General features: G+C 45.3%; 1 protein-coding gene across 1 annotated transcript in view; it reads right to left on the bottom strand.

Moving 5' to 3' along the window:
• The window catches only part of Cacna1c (calcium voltage-gated channel subunit alpha1 C), a 617,044-nt gene that overhangs the window by 175,090 nt on the left and 421,752 nt on the right, over positions 1-20,202 (bottom strand). The window contains 3 exon segments of the mRNA XM_017799802.2: positions 1,669-1,841; positions 9,105-9,208; positions 18,226-18,422. Coding sequence (XP_017655291.1) covers positions 1,669-1,841; positions 9,105-9,208; positions 18,226-18,422 — 474 coding nt within the window.

The following is a 20,202-nucleotide window of genomic DNA, read 5'->3' as shown; positions in this document are numbered from 1 at the left end:
GTCAAGATAGAGAAGCAGCATGCTTCTTTTGGAAGCACTTGCTTTAGGCAGAGAACAACCTAATTATGTGTCTCTGTGGACCGCAACCGACTTGTTAAGCAAGTAGTGGGTATGGCCCATTTCTAAATAACACATGCTAAAAAATTGCTTACCACTATTAATCCTGAATGAGGGCAGAATGAGAGCCAAGACATCGACTCCTCTATTTTGGAGGTAAGCTTGACTGTGACTCACAGCCCAATTGACTTTTTTTTTCCATACCACTCAACGCCACAGACTAATCAACTGCTCTGCAGTCCCATCAAAACTGTAATAAAAGCTGTCATGCATTTCTCCAGAAAAACCCTCAACGGCACCATTGTTCATTGTTACAATCCATCAAAGGCGTCCTCTTCCAGCTTGCAAAACTACTTAGTGAAGCGTGAAGGCTTCCTTGGGTTATTAAATTATGTTGTTACCAATCCCTTGTTGTTATGTGTTTTAATTTTGTATTTGCACCTTGAGCAGAGTTATCAGGAAGAGATTTATTAAACCCATCTTTGGAACAAGGGAGCAGAGCTTCTGCTAGCAGTTTTGGCTGTCTTCCTCTTCTACCTGTTCTTACGCTGGCTCTTCTTGAGTCCTTGTCTGCCGAGACAGTCTGACTTGCCTCTCTCACCTGCATGCTCTGATGCCCGGTGCTTAGGAATTTGTTTTTTAGTGATGCTGCTTGAGAGGACAGAAACGCAACTAGCTAAACATATAAAATGAAAGAGAAATACTGAGCACAGAAGGGGAAGAAGGGTGTGGTTAGATCCATGAAGATCAAGGTCACAGGAAACACGGCAGTTAGAGTGAATCCGAAGGTTATCAGACTGACTGTGCAGGAGCTGTTGACTCAGATTTCTGGGCCCCAAGATAGGGCTACTGAATCAGTGGGTTTGGGCAGGAGCCTTAGAGTTTGCACCTCTACTAAGCTCATAGGTACAACTGCCAGTGTTGGTCCAGGGACTCCACTTTGAGAACCTCTGGGCTCACTGGATTTGAATCTGAATTTCCAAGATTATCTTAAACACTTACAAGTCAGCTATTGTTCTAATTTCTGTCTCCGCTGTAGTCTATCCAGCAATCTGCCATGAGAAAGCCCAGAGGAAGAGATTTGGCTCAATACTATGTGGAATTCCTCTGGGCTTCCTCCAATCTTCCCAGAAGCACTTCCTCAGTTTCTTGAATATTACATATGCAAGAAGAAACTTTGACCCCTTTCCTTTAGAGAAATCTCAGGGGTACTAGAAGGCTTCTGCTAAGGGAGAGAGAGAGAATCCTGCCCCAGGCACACAACTTTCTAAGCAGCTGGCTGGTGAAAGCTTCTCCTTAGAAACAGGAGCAGGAGGCCTGCCCCTGCCTAAAGAGACAGAGTCCTCCAGAGAAGCATGCCTTCATCTTAGCACAAACTCAACTGTGGTTTCAGTCAAAGGTTCTAAATAGATTATTAGGTTTTCCAGATTAGGAGCAATTATTTTCCATCTGTGATGAATTCCTAGGAGTAGCAAACGACACCAATCACGGAGACAAGGGTTACTCCAGTAACACCAGCTGTGGGCTACAATAAAAGGTCAGTGCTAGATATTTCCCGCTACTATCCCCCATCTCCCAGGCCCCAGCCAAAGACAGAAGACAGCTGCTCACTGTTGCGGGGCTTTTCTTCATCCATGCCCTCATCCTCGTTCTCAGGGTCAATGTCTTCTGCCTGGGTGATCCAGTCCAGGTAGCCTTTGAGATCTTCTTCTAGCTGCTGCTTCTCTCGAAGCTTCTGGAAATCTCCCCGAGCCTTGGCCTTCTCCCTCTCTTTGGAAAACTCTCTGGTGAGAGAGAGGAGTGGGCAGGGCAGGACAGTACACAGAAGGGTCATCCAGAAGGAGAGACGGAGACAAGGGGAGACAAGGCGGTATTAACTGCTTTGCGCTGAGAACCCTGCCCGAATGCCCCTCTTTCTATAGACAGCTATCTCCATCACCCAGTTCTGTTTTCACTCCCACAAGATAGAGGAGCACTGAGAGCAGCACACTGTTGACACAGGCCAGGGAAATCTAAGGGGATGGGGGCTGTTTCTTTCCTTTTATCTAGGTCACGGTAACAGGTTTTGCCTGTTAATAATGACTGTTCTCCAAAGACCTAGAAACCCCTTCCAAACAGTAACTATAAACCCCTCTGACAGCAAAGAAACATATCACCCAGGCTTGGATGACGATTTTAAAAATCACAAAGCATCTTCAGGTGACACAGAATATTAGGACCCAGTGTCTGCTGAGCGCACCTACTGGCACTGGGTCCTCAAAGCCAATACTGCCTTCTCTTCCCAACTCTGGCTTGAGTAATGTCTTCTTGGTAGACCACAGAAACCGGCTAAAGCTATTGATCAGGGCTTTTCCCCACAAAGCATGCCAGTACCCCATTGGTTGGGGGCCCAGGAGCTTTCCCTCAATCCCTGTTCTCAAGGCTAGAGTCTCTCTATGGTTCTCAGCATGCCTGGAGGGAGTTCATCCCAGAGATGGTTCCTGCCCACATAAACACCAGTAAGGACTCCAAACACAAGAAAATGAATGCCCTAGAAGCCGTCCTTTGGGTTAGACCAGTCCACTCAGGATAGAAAAATATGTAAAATGAAGATGGTATCAAGGTTAGTGATGCAGTTTAAGTCAATAGCGAGCAGATATTGTAGCTGGCCTAGGTTTGCTGGAAAAAGGGCCAACTGAGAAAGTTCTGACAGTTGGTCCTATTCGAATACTCTGTGACTTTCAAGTCACTTTAAGCAAGGGCAGGGCTAGCAGTATAGACAGCAACCGACAAAGCAAGTTCTCAGCCACCACAGCAGGTCTGAGCCTCTTCTTCCCCACTGGGTGGACAGGAGGGTTTGGTTGGTTTCTTTACCAATCCATGGGAAATGGGGACCTTGGTAGTGGAAATGCGGGTGGGGTGGGTAAGTGGGGATGTGTGCTCATGTGAATTCTCTGGTGTCTTAACTTATGCCTGGGCCATGATTCTTGTTTCTTTGCTCAGTAAAAGCCTGGTTCAGGACACCAAACTATGGAAATCAACTCAACAGAGCTTCATGCACAAGCCAAGTGCTCCAGAGGAAATATACCCGGAGGGAAGGATGTCACCAACAAGCCTTAGGGGCCAGTTAAGCTCATTGTACATATGAGTGGCTGTATTGTCATATACCACCTGCCTAACGTCTGCATTTTGCCTGTGATGCTTGGCAGAGCTCAGGTTTTATCACTTACTCTTTTCATGGTGAAATGGGGTTGGGGTCCAGGATGAGCCTAGGGAATGTTTTAATTGGGAGAACTGGGGGCTCTCAAGCTAATGAGTTCTTATCAACTGCCTCCTTAATGATGCTCTGGTTTGGATTGAATTTTCTTCTTAAATTTGATTGAATCCAATTATAATTGTATTGAACTTGCTCTTTCTTAGGCTTCCTGCCAACTGATGGGTACTTTTATTTCCTTCCCAGAGAGCTTTAGGCCAGGAAAGAGGGACTAGATTGACAGATGACAGTGAAGGTGCGAGCCTGGTTTGGCTTTGATTCTGCCCTGCTTTTGTGTTGGAGTGGGCATGGAAAGACGCCAACCCCTCCTTTCCTTGACTCTTCTTACTTTATGTATGATTAAGCCTCCCGTGGCCTTGACCTCACTCTCTAGAGACAGAAAATTCAGAGAGTACTTCCCTCCCTGTGCCAATAAACTCCAAAAATTGCACTTCTAGGACCCTCTCCTGGCAATCGTTCTGCCCACACCCACTTGGTTTTTCATCTCTTGCCCCTGGAGTGGGTTTGAGTGGGTTTCAAAGGGACAGAGTTGCTAAGAGTTTCCTTTAGCTTTTTTGGATGATTTTGCAGAGAGTTCAAGTTTTAGTTATAAAACACCTACCCATCCTTCTTTATGGAGTTTGAGAAAAATAGAATTGAGATTCAGCTGGTGTCAGGAAGTGTTCACCCCTGTTCTACAGCATCTGTTCATAGAGTGAAAGTTCACTATCTATGCCCTTGGACCTGTGATGACCTAAAGAAACATACATAGAGAGCAAACTAAAAAGAAGTGTCTACATGTTCCTAAGGGGATTTCACACATTTCATTTTTGTCCTGGAGAGGAAGGACATGCTGTGGGAGGGGGGCTGAAGAAGGTGCCTGGGCAGGAAGGCAGCATCAGGCTCTGTTGGTTCCATGGGGGTGGCCTATGGCCACATGGACTACCAGACCACATGCGGTGCTGATGCACTGGGTAACAGTTCCTGGCTCTCTTTCCTTGCCTGGATGCCAGCCATGTGCCTGCTGTGGAGACTGAGCTAATAATGAAGACATGAAGCCTCAGCCTGAAAGGCTGTCCCCAGCCCAGGGCAGCCAGTGAGACAATCAGTCACCACTGCAGCATTTGTCACAAGGCAGGAGTACATCTGTCAGTAGCAATGGCCAACATAACATATGGAGGGAGGGATGGCTGGTGTTCAGTCATGTAAAGCATGTACTAGGAAGTGACCGATCAATCAATATTCACCATGGGGTGTTAGGCTCTGGGAAAATCAATACAGATTAGATAATAATTTTGTTATTTGTGAGTTTGCTAAAATTTGCTTGTAACCTCCAAATCAATCTTCATGGCACGGCCACAGACACTTGTGGACGTGCACATATTGGCGAAAAGTGAAAAGCACTTTACATGCTCCCTGCCGAAGGTCAAACAGGTGGATGCTCTCCTTCTTGATTCAGTTCTTGTAGCCTAAGCAATGCTTTTTAAAAGTAAGGGCAATCTATTTAGTGTCATGTCTTTTGCATGTTTGTCCTGTTTATTGGTGATTTCAAGTTTAAAATGGCCCCAAGCGTAGCTCTGAAGAATGGTCTAATTGTTTCTTAGAACGAGAGGGCTGTGATGTGTGGTACAGAGAAAATGTGTGTTAGACAAGTTCGTTCAGGCACGAGTTACAGTACTGATGACCATATGAGTCTAATGGTAACAAATCAGTGATAGTTACTAAATAAGGTATGTTTAAATGGAACACACATAAGGCTCTGTTTTAATTGGTTGCCAAATGTGACAGACACTCATTAACAGGAATCTAGCCCTGTACTTTGCATAAGATCACCGGTCTAGTATTCACTGATTGTCTGTGGTGACTTAGCAGAACATCACCAGTGAATAATGAGAATCACTCTGTGTGACACCTCTCCTGCTCCCTCCCATAGCATGTCTTGGCCTTTCCCCTCTCCTTCTTGCTGGGTGTCCTGTCTTAACTGTAGCACCATGTTCCAGGTATACTTCCAGGCTGTACAACTCCCATCCATCAGGCCCTCTCCATTTTTTTTTTTTTTTTTAAGGCAAGAGACGTTCTTGTCTCCCGATATGAAAGAGGACGGGGCAATTATCCAGATAAGAGATCCTAGATATGCCACACTTCCGAAGCCCCCATTTGTGACCACAAAAACCAAAAAGACCCAGATTTCAGAGGACAGACTTCCACCTCTACCTATTACTTCAAAGTTCTCATTCTAATGGGCGAATGCTTTCTAGAGGAAAGCAATTATAATCCAATTATCTGTAGTAATGCCAGTCTGAGTCTTGTAGAGAGTTGATGTGAGGATTTATAGATACCATGGAAGAATTCTGAAAAAAAAATCCCAGAGTTTTTCATGCCTACTCTGTGTGTGACCTTAACAGAAATAAGACGTTCTGGATATGTAAGGATTCTATATAAAGGATACAAAGGCCCAGGTGAACAACATCTTGGTATGTCTACCTTTATAATGGAAAATATAGAAAGTCAGAACACACCAGGCACACTTCAACCTTTCCTTGCTGACTAAAGGACCTAATTTATGAGGATGAGCTACTTCATTGGGCTGAAAAGATTATTATCCTTAATTGATGGATGTAGGGTTCTACACCCACTCCCTCAGTCACAGGATATTCCACAGCTGCAGCGCTGCTGAGCTGTCTCTGCATCTCGAATGGCCCATTAAGTCCTGCAGAGCCTCCTGTCCCCACACTGAACGACCTGCCCCACTGAGCCTGCCATGTTGTGTTTTTGCAGCTGGGTCTTTTTCTGTTCCCTGGCTGTACCCAGCAGCCTCTGCTGCACCCTTTTGCCATCACCTTTCCAGTTTTCGCTCCTGATCTTTACCTCCACACTTCCTCCTGTTATGAATTGGTGGCAGGTATACCATGGAAATTGCTGAAAGGCTATGGATTGATGATGCCCTGGCCCAGTCCTGGAGCCTTGCCTTTCATCTGTTATAATAGATGGAGTTACCTCTTCTAAACCTCACTCTTTTCTTCTGTAGAAAGGAAACATGAGTAGCACCTAGTTCATGGCGGTGTCATTAAGACTAACTAATATAGGTGACACACAGAGCACAGACCCAGGCACAGTATGTTCATACTATCCTGTGACAGTGCATTTTGTGGGTTCTAAGACTTCTTTGAAAGCACTATAAGTTTGGCCTAATTGAGTCTAGCTGATGAATGACTGGATGGGTTTTATTTTGCATATTACTACATAAGCATTACATTTTGCATATTTTTGCATACTATTACACTGTTGTCCTGACTAATCAAGATGCCAACTTGAAAGCATCACCTGTTTGTGGTCAACCAACAGGAGCCTGTTTCCAGCTTTGTCACTGTACAGGTTTGAAGCAACCCATTCAGAGTGACCAGTACTTGACAAAAAGCCAGAAAAGGGAGACAACTGCCCACAGACACCTGCTTGACTGGGCAGAGGGTCCATCAGTGTTTCTGGAGCTGCTAGAAATGGGCTGTAGCTTTGGGAATGGTCAGGTATGAGAAGGCTCCAGAACAGATCAATGTGTGAACTCTAGCTTACAGATTCAGAGGTTGAAGAGCCTCTATGTTCTTGTTCCGTGTCCACTGAATGTTTTGAACATAGCTAAGCATCAGAGTTAGAGTAAGATGATTTTACACATTTATCCTCACTTGACGTAAATGTGACCAAGATATGATTTCAACATGACCTTTTTATAGTGTCAGCAGCTTTGACTACTCTGATTTGATCCTTCCAGGCTGGTCATTCCTCTGGGAGGGGAAAGAAGGGGCCTTTGCAGTCCAGTCCTTCCTCCATGTTGGACTCCCTGAGAAAGTTTACGAGCTAAGATTTAGTTCCTAACATCCAGGGGAAGAAAATGGAATTTGAGGTTTTTTAAGGCTTAGAGCTCTGGGCTGTGTAAAAACCAAGCTCAGTCAATGTGTATCTAGCAGGCAGTGATGTGAAAAAGGAGCCACGCTAAGCTGGAGTTCTGGGCCCATGTCTGCTGATTACCAGCAAAGTGACATCTCTTGGTTCATGTCACTCATCTTTAAAAAGAAGGTTAAAGTGGTTCCAGCTTTGATGATTCTATTGAATAGTTCCAGGTAAACAATAATCATTGCAGAATAGCACTGCTATTGAGCACTGATTGGCTACTAGTTACTATGGTAAGCATTCTACATCAAGACCTCAATCCATAACTACAACCACCTATGAGTTGGTGCCACCTTCACTTTTTTGAGATGGGAAAATGGAGGTGAAACACGTACTCGGCATCCAGCAAATGCAGAGATGGAAGAGCCAAGTTTCTGTCTTGGATGGGCATAATGAGGTTGGTTTCTTCTCCAATTCTGTCTTTGGAGATTCACACATAAACAACAGGCCATTTTCTTGTGTTGGAAGATAAAAATGAAATCCCTACACCCTCCAGGCAGCTAACCAGGAGCTTACATTATTCAACTCTCCTTTTCCACCCACATCTCCTGTGTGGTCTCGCCTTGGCAAAAGACAAGATGCCATCCAGGGCCAAGGGAGGAGTAAGGAGAGAGCAGATTCTTTTCTTCATTCCGTCCCAGAGTGAACGCAATCCCTGCATTGCACCTGGCTGTGGCGGGAAGTAGAGCACTGTCCCACTCTGTACAGCCTCCCTCCAGCTCCCTTCACTACCCCCAGCAGGAAGTCCCTAGGTGCCTGAGAAGGCTATGAAAGCAACTGGCCTGTTCAAGCAGGGCGGAAACAGATTCCCCACCCCACCCCTCTGTAACAAAGTCAGTGGGTGAGTCCCCCATGAGAGGGCCAGAGGGTCACCAGGAGCATTTAGATGTCAGGCTTTGGCGTGGCTGGCAGTGAACTAGTAATAGGTGGTTGAGGAAACACCCCTGGACTTTATGGTAAGATGTTGGCCATCCTTGGATCACTCGATGCCCCAGTCATGTGCCATTCTTTCAGTTCTAGCCTCTGGGCAAGGGTTGAAAACAGATAGGTTCATTTGTGGCTCCCTGGCTAGATGTAAAGGGAAACAAAATTCCATCGCATCCTTTCTTAAATAACCTTTGGTTTTAAACAGTTTGGTTTCTTTTGTGTTCATAAAAGTAATCTCAGTAAAAGACTGCTTGACCTTGAAATGAGAACTGAGGAGAAGTAGACTTTTAGTCTGTATGTTTGCACACACACACACACACACACACACACACACACTTTGGGGTGTTGTTTTAATTTTTTCAGTGCTAGGGATGGAACATAGGGCCAGTACATGCCAGGCAGGTACTCTTAACACAGAGCTATACTCCATTCCTGCTTATATTTTAAACCAAACTCTTCCTTTTCTGTCCTATTTACTGAATAAAAAGTTATTTAAAAGCTATATTATTAGTGTGCAGGTCATAACTGGCTCATGATATGAGCCAAGTACTTACTTGCAAGGCCACTGTGAATCTTTCAGATTCTTGCTGTGAAGACTTTCCCACTCAAGGGTCTTACTACACTGCTCCCCTGGCTGAGTCATTAGGACACAAGGGAGAAGTATCCTGCCTACCTGAGCAGCTACTGAGGTTGGGAGGGGTTCGGTGTGGATGGGTGGGTAAGACTGAGTATCTCTTCTCCAGGGTCCACCACCCTTACCAATGAATTAACCCTTGTGCATCTGACCCTTTTCACAGCCAGGCCAAAGACCTTCACTCCAAGGCTCCTGAGTGACCCTTTATCCCGGTTCATCAGAGTCAGAAACAGAGTAGTGCCAGGAATAGCAGAAAGAATAAATAAAAATAAGTGGAAAAATCAAGACCATTTCCTTGGTCCTGCTTACCCGCTAAGAACACCGAGAACCAAGTTAAGTACAAAAAATGACCCTATGATGATTAGTGTAACAAAATAGATCCAGGGCCAGTCCCTTCCTACGGCATCATTGACCTGGAAGAATGGAATGATAGTTAGTCAGGCACACACAGCAACCGAGCACGGCCAAGCGCCAGCCACTGGCTCCCTGACGCTGATCTGAGCAGCGTGGGACCTGGGATCCTCAAGGTGCAACTCAGAGGCCAAACAGCTTGTGCAGCCAATGGTCAGAATCTGTGCTTGGATGGAAAATTTTTTTTTTCCTGTTTTCCTGGGCCTGTTAGGGTCCTGTCTCTGAGGATTCTGCATTGAAAATAGTGGAACCTGGGACCTTGCTCGGCTGCATTGTAAAGAGGACACAGAAATGGTCAGCTTACCCGCTCAACACACCGAGAACCAGATTTAGAACGAAAAAGGATCCAAAGATGACCAGACTGACAAAATACACCCAGGGCAACTCATAGCCCATAGCGTCCTGCATCTGGAAAGATGAAGGAGAGTTAGGACAGAGGAAGCAAAGTGAGGGCGAGAGAGAGGCAGGGAGGGAGTGGGAGATCCACAGGAGGCAAAGGGCTGAACTCAGGTTTTGTTGATGTGGATCATGATCTGCTACTACCTTGGCTTTTCATCCCTATTCAAAATCCTTCCCTATGACCTTGGTCTGAGCTATAAGGGGCCTGTGTGGGCTAGCTCAAGGGAAATCTTGCCTGGGTCTCCCTGCTGTTTTATTTTCTGGAAAAGAAATAGCTTCCAAGTGTTCTATTTGCTTGTCTAAGAAGGTGTGTCATCTCACAAAGCAATTTGTCCCCCCAGTCTGGAATGAGCTTAGCGCATCTGAGTTTCTGTGGCCATTGAATCTTAAGATGCACCCTGAGGCAGACTGATCTTGGGTTCTGAAAAGGGTCAACCTAACTGTCAGGGATAGAGACTGAAGGCTTACAGCACACGAGAGAATGTTCTTCCTAAGGACTTGCCACATGGACCCTGGGCATGCCCAAGTAGCACAGGGGATCAACCTCAGTGCTTCACAATCAAGTGGGCCAGGAGAGGCAGAACCTCTGGTTTATGAGGCCGAGAAGGGAACCCGTCCCTGACACCACAGCCTAGACAGAAGTGGTACTTAGCCTGTGACTGATGGACTGATATAGTCACTCTGTGGTGAGTCACAAACACCCATGGGAACTGGAGGCCTTGGGAGGTGGAACTGTTTCCTCTGGGCTGTGGGGAGCTCACTGTGCACATTTCTTCTGAACTCCATGCTCAGTGACTTCCTGTTGGTCGGTTGACATTGGCTATGTTGGCAGTATGTACACCACAGAAATGAACACATAACCCATCAGCCATCCTCTACCTACTGCTTCTTGAAGCAGACATTTCCAGCCTACTTCTGGATAAAGGGGATGTGAAGACAAGTCATAGGCAGCGTTTCTATTAAAGAGGAAATGTATTCTGGTGGAGCTTCTCAATTCTATTTCTTCTGATATTTTCTAAGCAGACTAAACACGGTTTATTTCTAGCTTACTAAAAATGAACCTCAATGCTGTCGTTTGTGAAGTTAGTTTATAAAACTCTAAATTCCTAAGGTACCAGTGTCCTGAGTAACTTTCATCAGCAGTTCTCACAGTGTGGCCTCAAGAACCACCATCATCAGGAACTCATCTAGAAATGCTCATCCTTCATTTTACCCAGAAGCTCTGGGGGAGGCCCCAGCAACTTATTTTTATGTTATAGGTGACCTATGTGCAATGCATGCCAGAGTTTGAGGACCATTTTATCTGTAAGGACATAACATACTGTGATTCTCCACGTACCTCCTCTACATGGGACAGAAAAGTTGCTCCAAGTATGGCCCTAAGATCACCAGGCCAATTTGGGAGAATCAACCAAAGCAGATTTCTGGGTCCTGTCTCCAAGGCTAGGATCTCAGTGTAGCTCAGATGCCTGCATTACGATTATAATCATGGCCAACCCAAGTGATTCTGAGATATGTTAAAATCTGATAACTGCTGCCTCAATTTGATTTCTACCTGCGTGCCTCTACTGAGTTACAGATGTGTTGGGGCATCAGGGCCCTATGCTCAGACTCTTAGCGACTTCATTCGCTATCTGAAATGTGGTGGAAAATATGACATTCTGCATGTGACATAACTAAGGACTGAGAAGTAGTTGGAGACCTGACTGCTCTGATTGGCTTGCTATTTTATGGGTGGGAAAGAATCCACCAATGTAGTCACAGTGCTTGTGCGAAAGTTGTGCCTGTGGCTCACTGGTTTGAACTGAGTCAGTAAGGAAGAGTTCCCAGCATATGCCTACCAGCCATGTCACAGTGAAATTCAATTTAACAGTTTGTTGAGCATTCCTGTTCCCACACACCTTGTTCTATTTTTCCATAGTAGCTGTAACTTTACCACAGTGTATGTTTCTTATTTGTCACATTGAGTAACAAATTGTCTTCTAAGCTATAATATGGACACAGGTGGATGTGGTCTATTTTGTTCACTAGTGAATTCAATGTGCCAGGAAGAGTGCCTTGAGTTTGAAAGGTATTAAGTCAGTGTTTGTCAAGTGAATGAATGAACTTAAGATATGGTAGGCTCTGTGCTGTAAATAGGAAGCCTTTACCAGCAGGGGACATACACATAAGAAAGCAATGACAAATACGGACTAGTAGATGCACTGTAGGAGGAAAGAGGAAGTAGGGAACAGGAAATACGGAAGACTGCTGCTGTATGAGGTTACAAAAGCAAGGGCCAGGTCAAGCAGGGCTGTGTGGACTTTGCACAGTAGAGTCACCGACAGCAGAGGGAGCCATGGAGCAGGAAGGAAGCCCAGACTCCAAGTGACCCTGTGATGGCAAGTGGGGTTTCCTAGGGACTTGGCATTGATAGAAACCAAGCACACAGCTGCAAAGCTCCCCTGGCTGTGGAATGGAAGCAGAGGAATAAGTAAATCAGCCAGCAAAGCAGCAGGTGCTAGCAGACGTGGGGCAGCAGGTCTTTGTGTGGACTCTGTCCCCACTGCAGGGAGTCAGGGTCGGTCTTTGATCAGGAGGAACTGACTGAACCAACAGTGCAATGGAAACCAGACTAGTGGAGTTAGTCTCACACTAGGAGAGGAAAACAAAACCAATCAACATAAGCAGAGGCAGGACTGGTGAAACAGGACCAGGGAGAGAAAAGTGAGGGAGCCATGTGCCTGGTCATGGTGGCCTTGCCATACCAGGGCCTGCACATCTCAGTGTAATGTGGGGCCAATGCAATGGTCCTTTGCCTGCTCTTAAAGAGGTCAGATAGTGTACATATTTATTCACCAAGCATTTGCTAAGTGCCTAGGATGTGTGGCGTGAGTGCTGCATTGGACCTTTGGCTACTGTAAAAGAAAAGGATAAAAACAACCTTAGCTAGGGTCCCAGGCATGTGGCAAGGAAAGCTTGACCCTAGGTGATAAGTGTCTTCCTGTTAATATAGGTTAGAAGGCGTCTCTTCCTTTTTCTTTAAGTTGGTGCTTCTAGCCTATTTGGGGAGAGTGGGGAGAGCAGGAAAACCTGGTGAGAACTACAGATTCTCTTCAGAAAACATGCAGATACAGCACGATGCACACAATCCTGCAATGCGGTGACCCCCTCTCGAGCCTATACCCAGACTGTGTTACCAACCAGCTCTAATGACTTTCTGGCTTGATCTGTATCAACCCCAAAGGACAGCAAGGTGTCTGAGGGCTGTCCTGACAGACCTGGTGTGTTCTGAGCAGTGTGCCTTTAATCCCTGGACTGAGGACCCCTTCCCATGGGATAGGTGGGAGCAGAGGCTCCAGCAGATGATGACATGCTCTTTGTAGCTCAGTCTCATCGAGCAGAGCTGCTTCCAGAGCCTGGGCAGATGGTGAGTGGGAGGAAGGGCTGGATGGCCTCCTCCAGCTTCCTTAGAATGGATTCCTGGGTCCTCACTCACCCCCCAAACTTGATTTCTTCATCAAAAACAGCCCTCCAGACCACATAAACCAATTTTCCTTAGCGAGTTCCTTAGGGTCTTGATCATTTTGGATGTCCTTTCCTCTGGGTCACACAAGGTAGGTGGCTTAGTTTCATTAAGGACCTCAGTGGATGGAGCTACAGATTTGAAGACCATGGCTTCATAAGCAGCCAGGGTCATAAAGGGGAAACTCAAGATTTCTACCTTCCATCCCACAGTTCAACATTGATCCCTTCCTTGGCTATGGGCTAGTTATTTCTGAGGTTCAAGGCAGGTGAGGGGTTGAGGACAGATGAACAATCAAAGAGCTTCTCCAGCATTCCCTGGGTAGGTGGCAATCAGTCATAGCCCTTGAAGGTGATTCTCCAGTCTGAAAGGAAAGCATCCCTTTGTTTTTTTCCTCTTAATCTGGGCCACCTACTCTGGGGGCAGACTGGGTAGAGAGTATTCAGTGGTGGCTGGCTCTGAAGTAGGGTGGGACTGAAGTGATGAGATTAATGTCTTCAATAAAGGGAAATGGATCTACTCAGAAGAAAAATAAAGCCATATTTTAAAAGGGACCAAGCTTGCTATCACCCTTGTCTCGAGATTCAAACAGGACAGATCTTCTCAAGCCACTGGGCTACAGACCTTTGTTAGGTCTGTAACAAAGGGAGTTGTGTGGCTTTCCTAAGGAAGACAAGTACCATCTTGGTTCCTAAAGCCTGCAGCCTGTAGCCTTCAGGGTACGCAGGCCTGAGAACTAAGGTGACTCCAATCTTTCCTAAAACAAACACATAACCTTCTTATTCCTGTAACTTACAGACTGAACAAAGGTAATACTGAAAGGGAAATACCAAAGACCCTTCTGAAAACAGCATCTAACTCCTTGAAAGGGACCCAATCATATACTTTCAAATCCTCGGGAGAAAACAGGAAGAGTGATACCTGCATGCTGATCTTCTCAAGGCCTCTCTGAGCCAAGCTGATTTCCATGGGCTTTCATATCGTATGGACCTTCTTCTTGTTACAAGCACTGTGGATTCAAAAACTAGGTAGTTTCCGTAAGTACCAGGACAGGCCACTTGCTATCAAAGAGCAGGTACAAATCATAAAGGCCACAGTGCTTCCTACTCAGAGTCTCTAATGCTGGAGATGTAAAGCAATGGCTTGGTGTATAGTTGCTCTTCATGACCTATGTCATCTTGCTGTCTAGAATCCTAGTGTTGACCACATGTGTCACAGTGAGGAGCAAGCCGATTCTCTGCCCCGACCCCTTACACCTACTCATTCTTTGCTGAAAACTCTCCAGGCAGTAGAACACAGTAAAAGCCTCATTCAGGTTGGAGACAGCAACAGGCTCCTAATACCAGGCAAGTCAGTAAACCAAACTGCATGCACTGAAATATCTAAAACCAGATGAGCTGGTGCCCTGATCTCATGGGGAGAATAACAGAGTGATGCTCTAGTCTGAGCACCATGCAGTGGGCAGCTGACTCACAGTTTGGGGGGGGGCTGTACTTGGGTGTGGGGTCCGGGTTGATGTCCAAAATTGGACCCTATAGCCATCAAACAGTACCCAAGAATGCTTTGGGATGGCTCAGATGTTTCTTGGGTTTGCTAAGAAACTAAAACATGGTTCACTCCAGCATCTAAACTTGCTAAGGGATGCTTTACTCAGGTATGAATGTCTGCTTTCTGATTCCTTGTCCAGTTTCAAGACCCAAAGCCCCATGCCTCCCCACCCCAGGGTGGTCTTTCCTGTACCACTCCCATACTCTATCAGACAGTCACGCTCTTTTGTGAGTCCTGAACCTTGTCTCATATCTTGAACTCCTGGAAGGTAGGTCTTACTGATCTCTGTACCTCACCTCATGCCATCTCTGTTCCTTGGAACATAAGAAATGCTCAACAAATATATGTTAACTTGAATTATTGAATTGTAAGAATTTAATACTGATAAAATCAGTGGAGTAAAACTAGATGGATGGACAGATGGGCTGATGATAGATGGATGAGTGAGTGAGTAGATGAAGGCTTTGAGAGATGCTAATTTTCTTTGTTAGTCTGTTTATAACCCACTGTATACTGTTAGGAAGCAGATTCTCAGTGTTAGGCAGCTGTTTGTTTAAAAGAAAAAAAAAAAAAACCCTGAAAGAAGCCGATGGTGATGCTGCCCAGCTGTGGGTTCTTCCTCCTCCTGGTGCCTGGTGCCCTAAGGAACTGCTTTCATCTGATCACATTCTCTCTACCTAGTCAACAGTTTTTAAGACAGGAATTCTGGGAGTACATGGATAGGCTTTGGCTTAAAGGGTCATTTCCCCCCAAAAAAACTACAGAGAAGCCTGAGTTTTGGTTTAGTTTCTTTTCCCTGGGAATTCTATACAAGTTTTAGAAGTTTAAAATGAACCCACCTCTGGAGTTCCTCTTCATTGCTACACATGGGAATCTTCACTGTTCCTTCCAAGTCCTTTAGATTTGCATTTTACACTTGAAGGGAACGCACCCTTTTGAGTGGAAGACCCCGTACCCCTGTATCCCCTGGTAACTAGGCCCCCAGACTGGTTCAGATCTAGTGTCATAGGAGCACTGTGGAGGCTCAAAAGGTTCTCTTTCTAGGGCTTTCAAACTCAAACTTGCCATCACAATGGCTTGGAGAGCTTCCTCTGCAGACACTGAGGTCCTAACTCTGGAGGCTTGGAGGCAACTATGAGTATTTTTATACTTTGAAAGCACCATGTTTGATGCTAAAACATTGAGAGTCTCTGGACTAGTGATAAAGGTCTAGAGTTAAGGAGGAGGAAGTTAAGGAGTTCAGGAAAAGAAAGAAAGCGTGAAAGAGAAACAGAAGATAAAATGGCCACAGAAAGGTCACAGTAATTAGAAGAATTGCCTGACTGCAGGAGCGCTGAGCTGGGCGGCACCTCTATCACAAATAACCCCAAGAAGCACACTCTCAATTTAAGGTCTGTGTATGTGTGTATATATGCACACACATGCATGTGCAACTCACATGCACACGTGTGCACACACAGTGTGACCATTTTGGAAAGATGCTGGAAAGTCAAAGTGAGGCACATCCTCAGGCTCTGGGGATGCTTCACCTCTGACAGTTTTTCTGTTCCCAGCTTGAGTTCTAGCACACACCCTCTGGGGAGAAGGCACAACACAGCTGCTGAAAATTGGTGGTTGCTGTTGTGTGCTTCTTCTGGTTCCCTACTCTGGCTGTCACTATGACAGCATCTTTTTGGTCACATATGGCTGATATAGTATCAATGACTTACAGTGAGGGAGAGGGAGGGCGTGATTAAAGATCACAAAAGTACACCAGGGCCATCAACAAAGCAAATTATACCTATTCCCCCATCCCTGCACCTGCCCTCAATTTGATGCAACAGCCAGCTTTTCCATAGCAACTGCAGGCATGGGCTGGAGACTCACATAATGAGGCTCTGGAGCCCAGTCCCATACAGTTACATGGTCTATGGCCCATGGGTCTGGGGGTTGCTGTTATTCAGCTCAGAATCCAATCTATTCTATAGACTGAGCTTCTGTGGCTGAACAGATCTTACTCATGCCAAATCTTCAGTGCCTAGAGCACCTGGCTCACAAGGACACTCGGTGAACATTTGCTGGGAACGAAGTACAGGTTAGCACCAAGTAATCATTTATAGAGCAGTACACACTTATGCTGGGCTCTGGCATGCTGACAGTAGTATCAAGGCTGGACTGAGAAGTTTTTACGTTTACAAAACATGGTGCTTATGAAAACACAGAGGAGCTGTAATACTGTACATCTCTGCACAGTCGCATGGCTCCTTCTGATTCTGGGAGAAGTCAGCATTTCTCTTGGCTTCGTTTCTTCTCTTCCTGGCAGCTGTGCACATGAGGAAGTTCTTTTACTTCCCTTTCACTCTTCCTGCTCTGGTTTGTAGACACTAGTAAGCAGGCTCTTAGATTGTTTGCACTATAGCTAAATGGTTTTGACTATTTGAGAAACTTGGGAAAGATGATATTTTCAAGAATGGCAACATGCTTTATTCACCCAAATTCTGAAGAGCAACACTAGATTCTGGCAAGTCATTTCTCATGGTGAAGTAGGAGACACTACAAAGAAGATATTCCCTGCGGGTTTTGCAAACGATGGACTCAATTCTGCTAGAATGAAGACAGCTTGAATATCGTTATGTGTATTTGCTGGCATTCCCAGGGTTCAAAGTAGGTAAAGTTGTGATGATACAAGATCTTATGAGTGGCATTTTTGAAGTTAAAGGAAATACTCTGGGTGGGTCCACACTCAAGAAGTATTTTTAACTATGCATCATATAATAAACACAGTCTTGGGCTGGAGAGATGGCTCAGTGGTTAAGAGCACTGACTGCTCTGGCAGAGGACCCGGGTTCGATTCCCAGCACCCACATGGCAGCTACGAACCATCCTTAACTCCAGTTCCAGGGGAATCCAAAGCCCTCTTCTGACCTCTGCGGCATTACACGACACAGGTGCACTCACATACATGCAGGCAGTACACTCAGACACATACAATAAAAATAATAAATAAAATATTAAAAAATAAGCAGAGTCTTTCTGACAGTGAAAAATGGCACTATAGTCTGTCTGATGGAGTATTCTAATAAAGACTAATATGACACGTAAAACATAATAGTGTGCCACAAGACTATGCAATTCAATGTAAGAAAAAATGGTTTCTTTATGGCATTTCTTTTTAGAAGACCAGCTGATTTTTCTCTGAGAATTTGGCCTTCAGCTCTCTTTTGGGTAAGAGACAGGAAAGGGTTAACAGTAGAAGGGATTACAGAAGAGGAGCTGGACTGAGCTCTTGCACCAGCTGTGGCTCAGCTCAACCACACAGCATCAGCTGGTGCCAGTGGTTAACTCCATGGTTCCCAAGAAAACATAACCCTTGCTAAGGTTAGTAGTGTGTGTGTGTGGAGGGGCAGACTCATGGGAGTGGATACATCATTCTTTGCTTCTCAGGAAAGACCTGGAATAAATCAAAAACATCCATCAACCATTCCCTCAGCTTGACGTGTGATCAACCATCATGGAGAGGAAGAGGAGATGTCAAGGGAGGCCTCTTGGCCTCCATGCTCCCACCCTCTGAGTGCCCCATCTGCGTACCCAGTATAGCACATCTGTCCAGCCCTCCATGGTGATGCACTGGAACACTGTCAGCATGGCAAAGGCGAAGTTGTCGAAGTTGGTGATGCCGTGCTTGGGCCCATCCCACCCGGGCTTGCACACGGTCCCATTCTGACACTGCCGCCCATGGCCTGTCTCCAAAGCACAAGGAGAAGGGTCCTCTTCTGCTGGAACATCTCCACCACCGAGGAAAAACACGACAGAAGGGCAGTGGGGAGGGGGCAGGGATGGGCAGAGAATGAAGAAAAAAAGAGAGAAAAACAGCAGGATAAGCTGATTGGTAACTTCAGCAACAACCACACACAAATTTCAGTTAGGTCTCTCTCATGGGGATTAAAAAAAAAAAAAAACAAAACACTGAAAACCAAAAACATGGGCCTAGGAATCCATTGGAGGGGCACAATGATTTAAAAAGTCAATACTTTCAACAAAGTTATAAACACTGCATTTTAGCCTCAACAATCAATTTTACAGACACTAAGGCCCCACTCTGTCATAACACAGCATCAGGGCCAAGTGGCCAATCAGAAAGTAATCATGATGCAACCATCTCAAGTGTAAATTGTTCTGGAAAGTAGAAGGCAAAGTAAGGAATTCACAGTCTATGAAACGGAGAATCTTATCTTGGAGCTATTAGAGAAGTAAAGGCAAAGGCAAAGAGAAGAGGCCTCTGTTTGGACAAACAAGCAATTGCCTCTTCCAATAGCAAAAACACAGCTCCAGAGACAGAATTTGCTTCTGCTTCTTCGTTTAGAGATAATAAGATGCCCAGAGTCTTTTCTTCTTCTATAAGGATCCAAACCATCACAGTGTGATTATTGTGCCCATGGGACTCAGGCTTTGTATGGAAAACTCTGGTTGGATGGCTGTTGGTGTTTGTGATTTCTAATTGAAACTGTTCACTCTCAAGAAATGTTAACCCTTAACTGTGGGAGAGCCTCAAGAGTGGATGGCTGTTGGTGTTTGTGATTTCTAATTGAAACTGTTCACTCTCAAGAAGAGAAATGTTAACCCTTAACTGTGGGAGAGCCTCAAGAGCATGGAGCTGAGAGCTATGGCTGAAAACGTGTGCCCGAATCTTCCTGGTGACAGCAGTCACCTCCTCATCTACATCCCACCACTATTCCCACGAGCCTGTTTGTAGTCCACCCTTGCTCCTGTTCCTAACCCGTAACAATCTGATCTGTTCTCTGTCTTCATAGCTCGCCTTTCCTTGAAGTTTCATATACACAAAATCATACCACAGAGGCTCTCTACGTCCCTCTGCCTTAGCTTAGTGCAGTGTTTCTGAGTTCAACCACGCTCTTGCGTACTGAAGTCTTGTCTGTTCCTTTGTATTGCTGAGCAGTGTATTTCATGGCATGTTTATCCATTTTCCAGGTGATGGACATCTGGCTCACTCCCAGGTTTGGGCTCTTCAGAATGAAGCAGCTTCCTGGCTCGTTCTCTGCCTAGGGCTATTCAGTGACCAAGGTGACAGGTCTCCATACTGATCTCTGACTTAGTTGAGGGTAGGAAGTGTCTATCTCCAAAGTGTGGGTTCAAGGGGCTCCACTTTAAGGCAGCTGAATGGAGGGGCCTCTAGTTACAACTTTTTATGACTTTTGAAATAGTGAATTTAAGGTTGTTGAAAGGAGAGAAATGAAAATGTTATTCTCAAACCTAAATAATACATTAAAATAGCAGAGCACCTAAAATTTGAGAGTTGAGAGACTGGAAAATGGAGAAACAAATAATTATAAATTCTGTTTGGTTCTCACTTATTCTAGAAATAGATTTCTAGAGTGAGAGAGAACAAAAAGCAAAAAAATAAACTGAAAATCTTCTTTTATTTTGTGTTTTTATTCATGGCCTAAAGATGCTGATTGTCTTCATGGTATGACTGCTGGTCTGTAGCCTGCCCTGTAGCCTCAGTTCCTAACACAGTAGAAATATGGAAAGCAGGAGACTGCCAAA

The sequence above is a fragment of the Nannospalax galili genome, unplaced genomic scaffold (genome assembly GCF_000622305.1).
Source record: "Nannospalax galili isolate Female #2095 unplaced genomic scaffold, S.galili_v1.0 scaffold199, whole genome shotgun sequence".
NCBI lineage: Eukaryota > Metazoa > Chordata > Mammalia > Rodentia > Spalacidae > Nannospalax > Nannospalax galili.
This window is presented reverse-complemented; position numbering and strand designations above follow the sequence as displayed.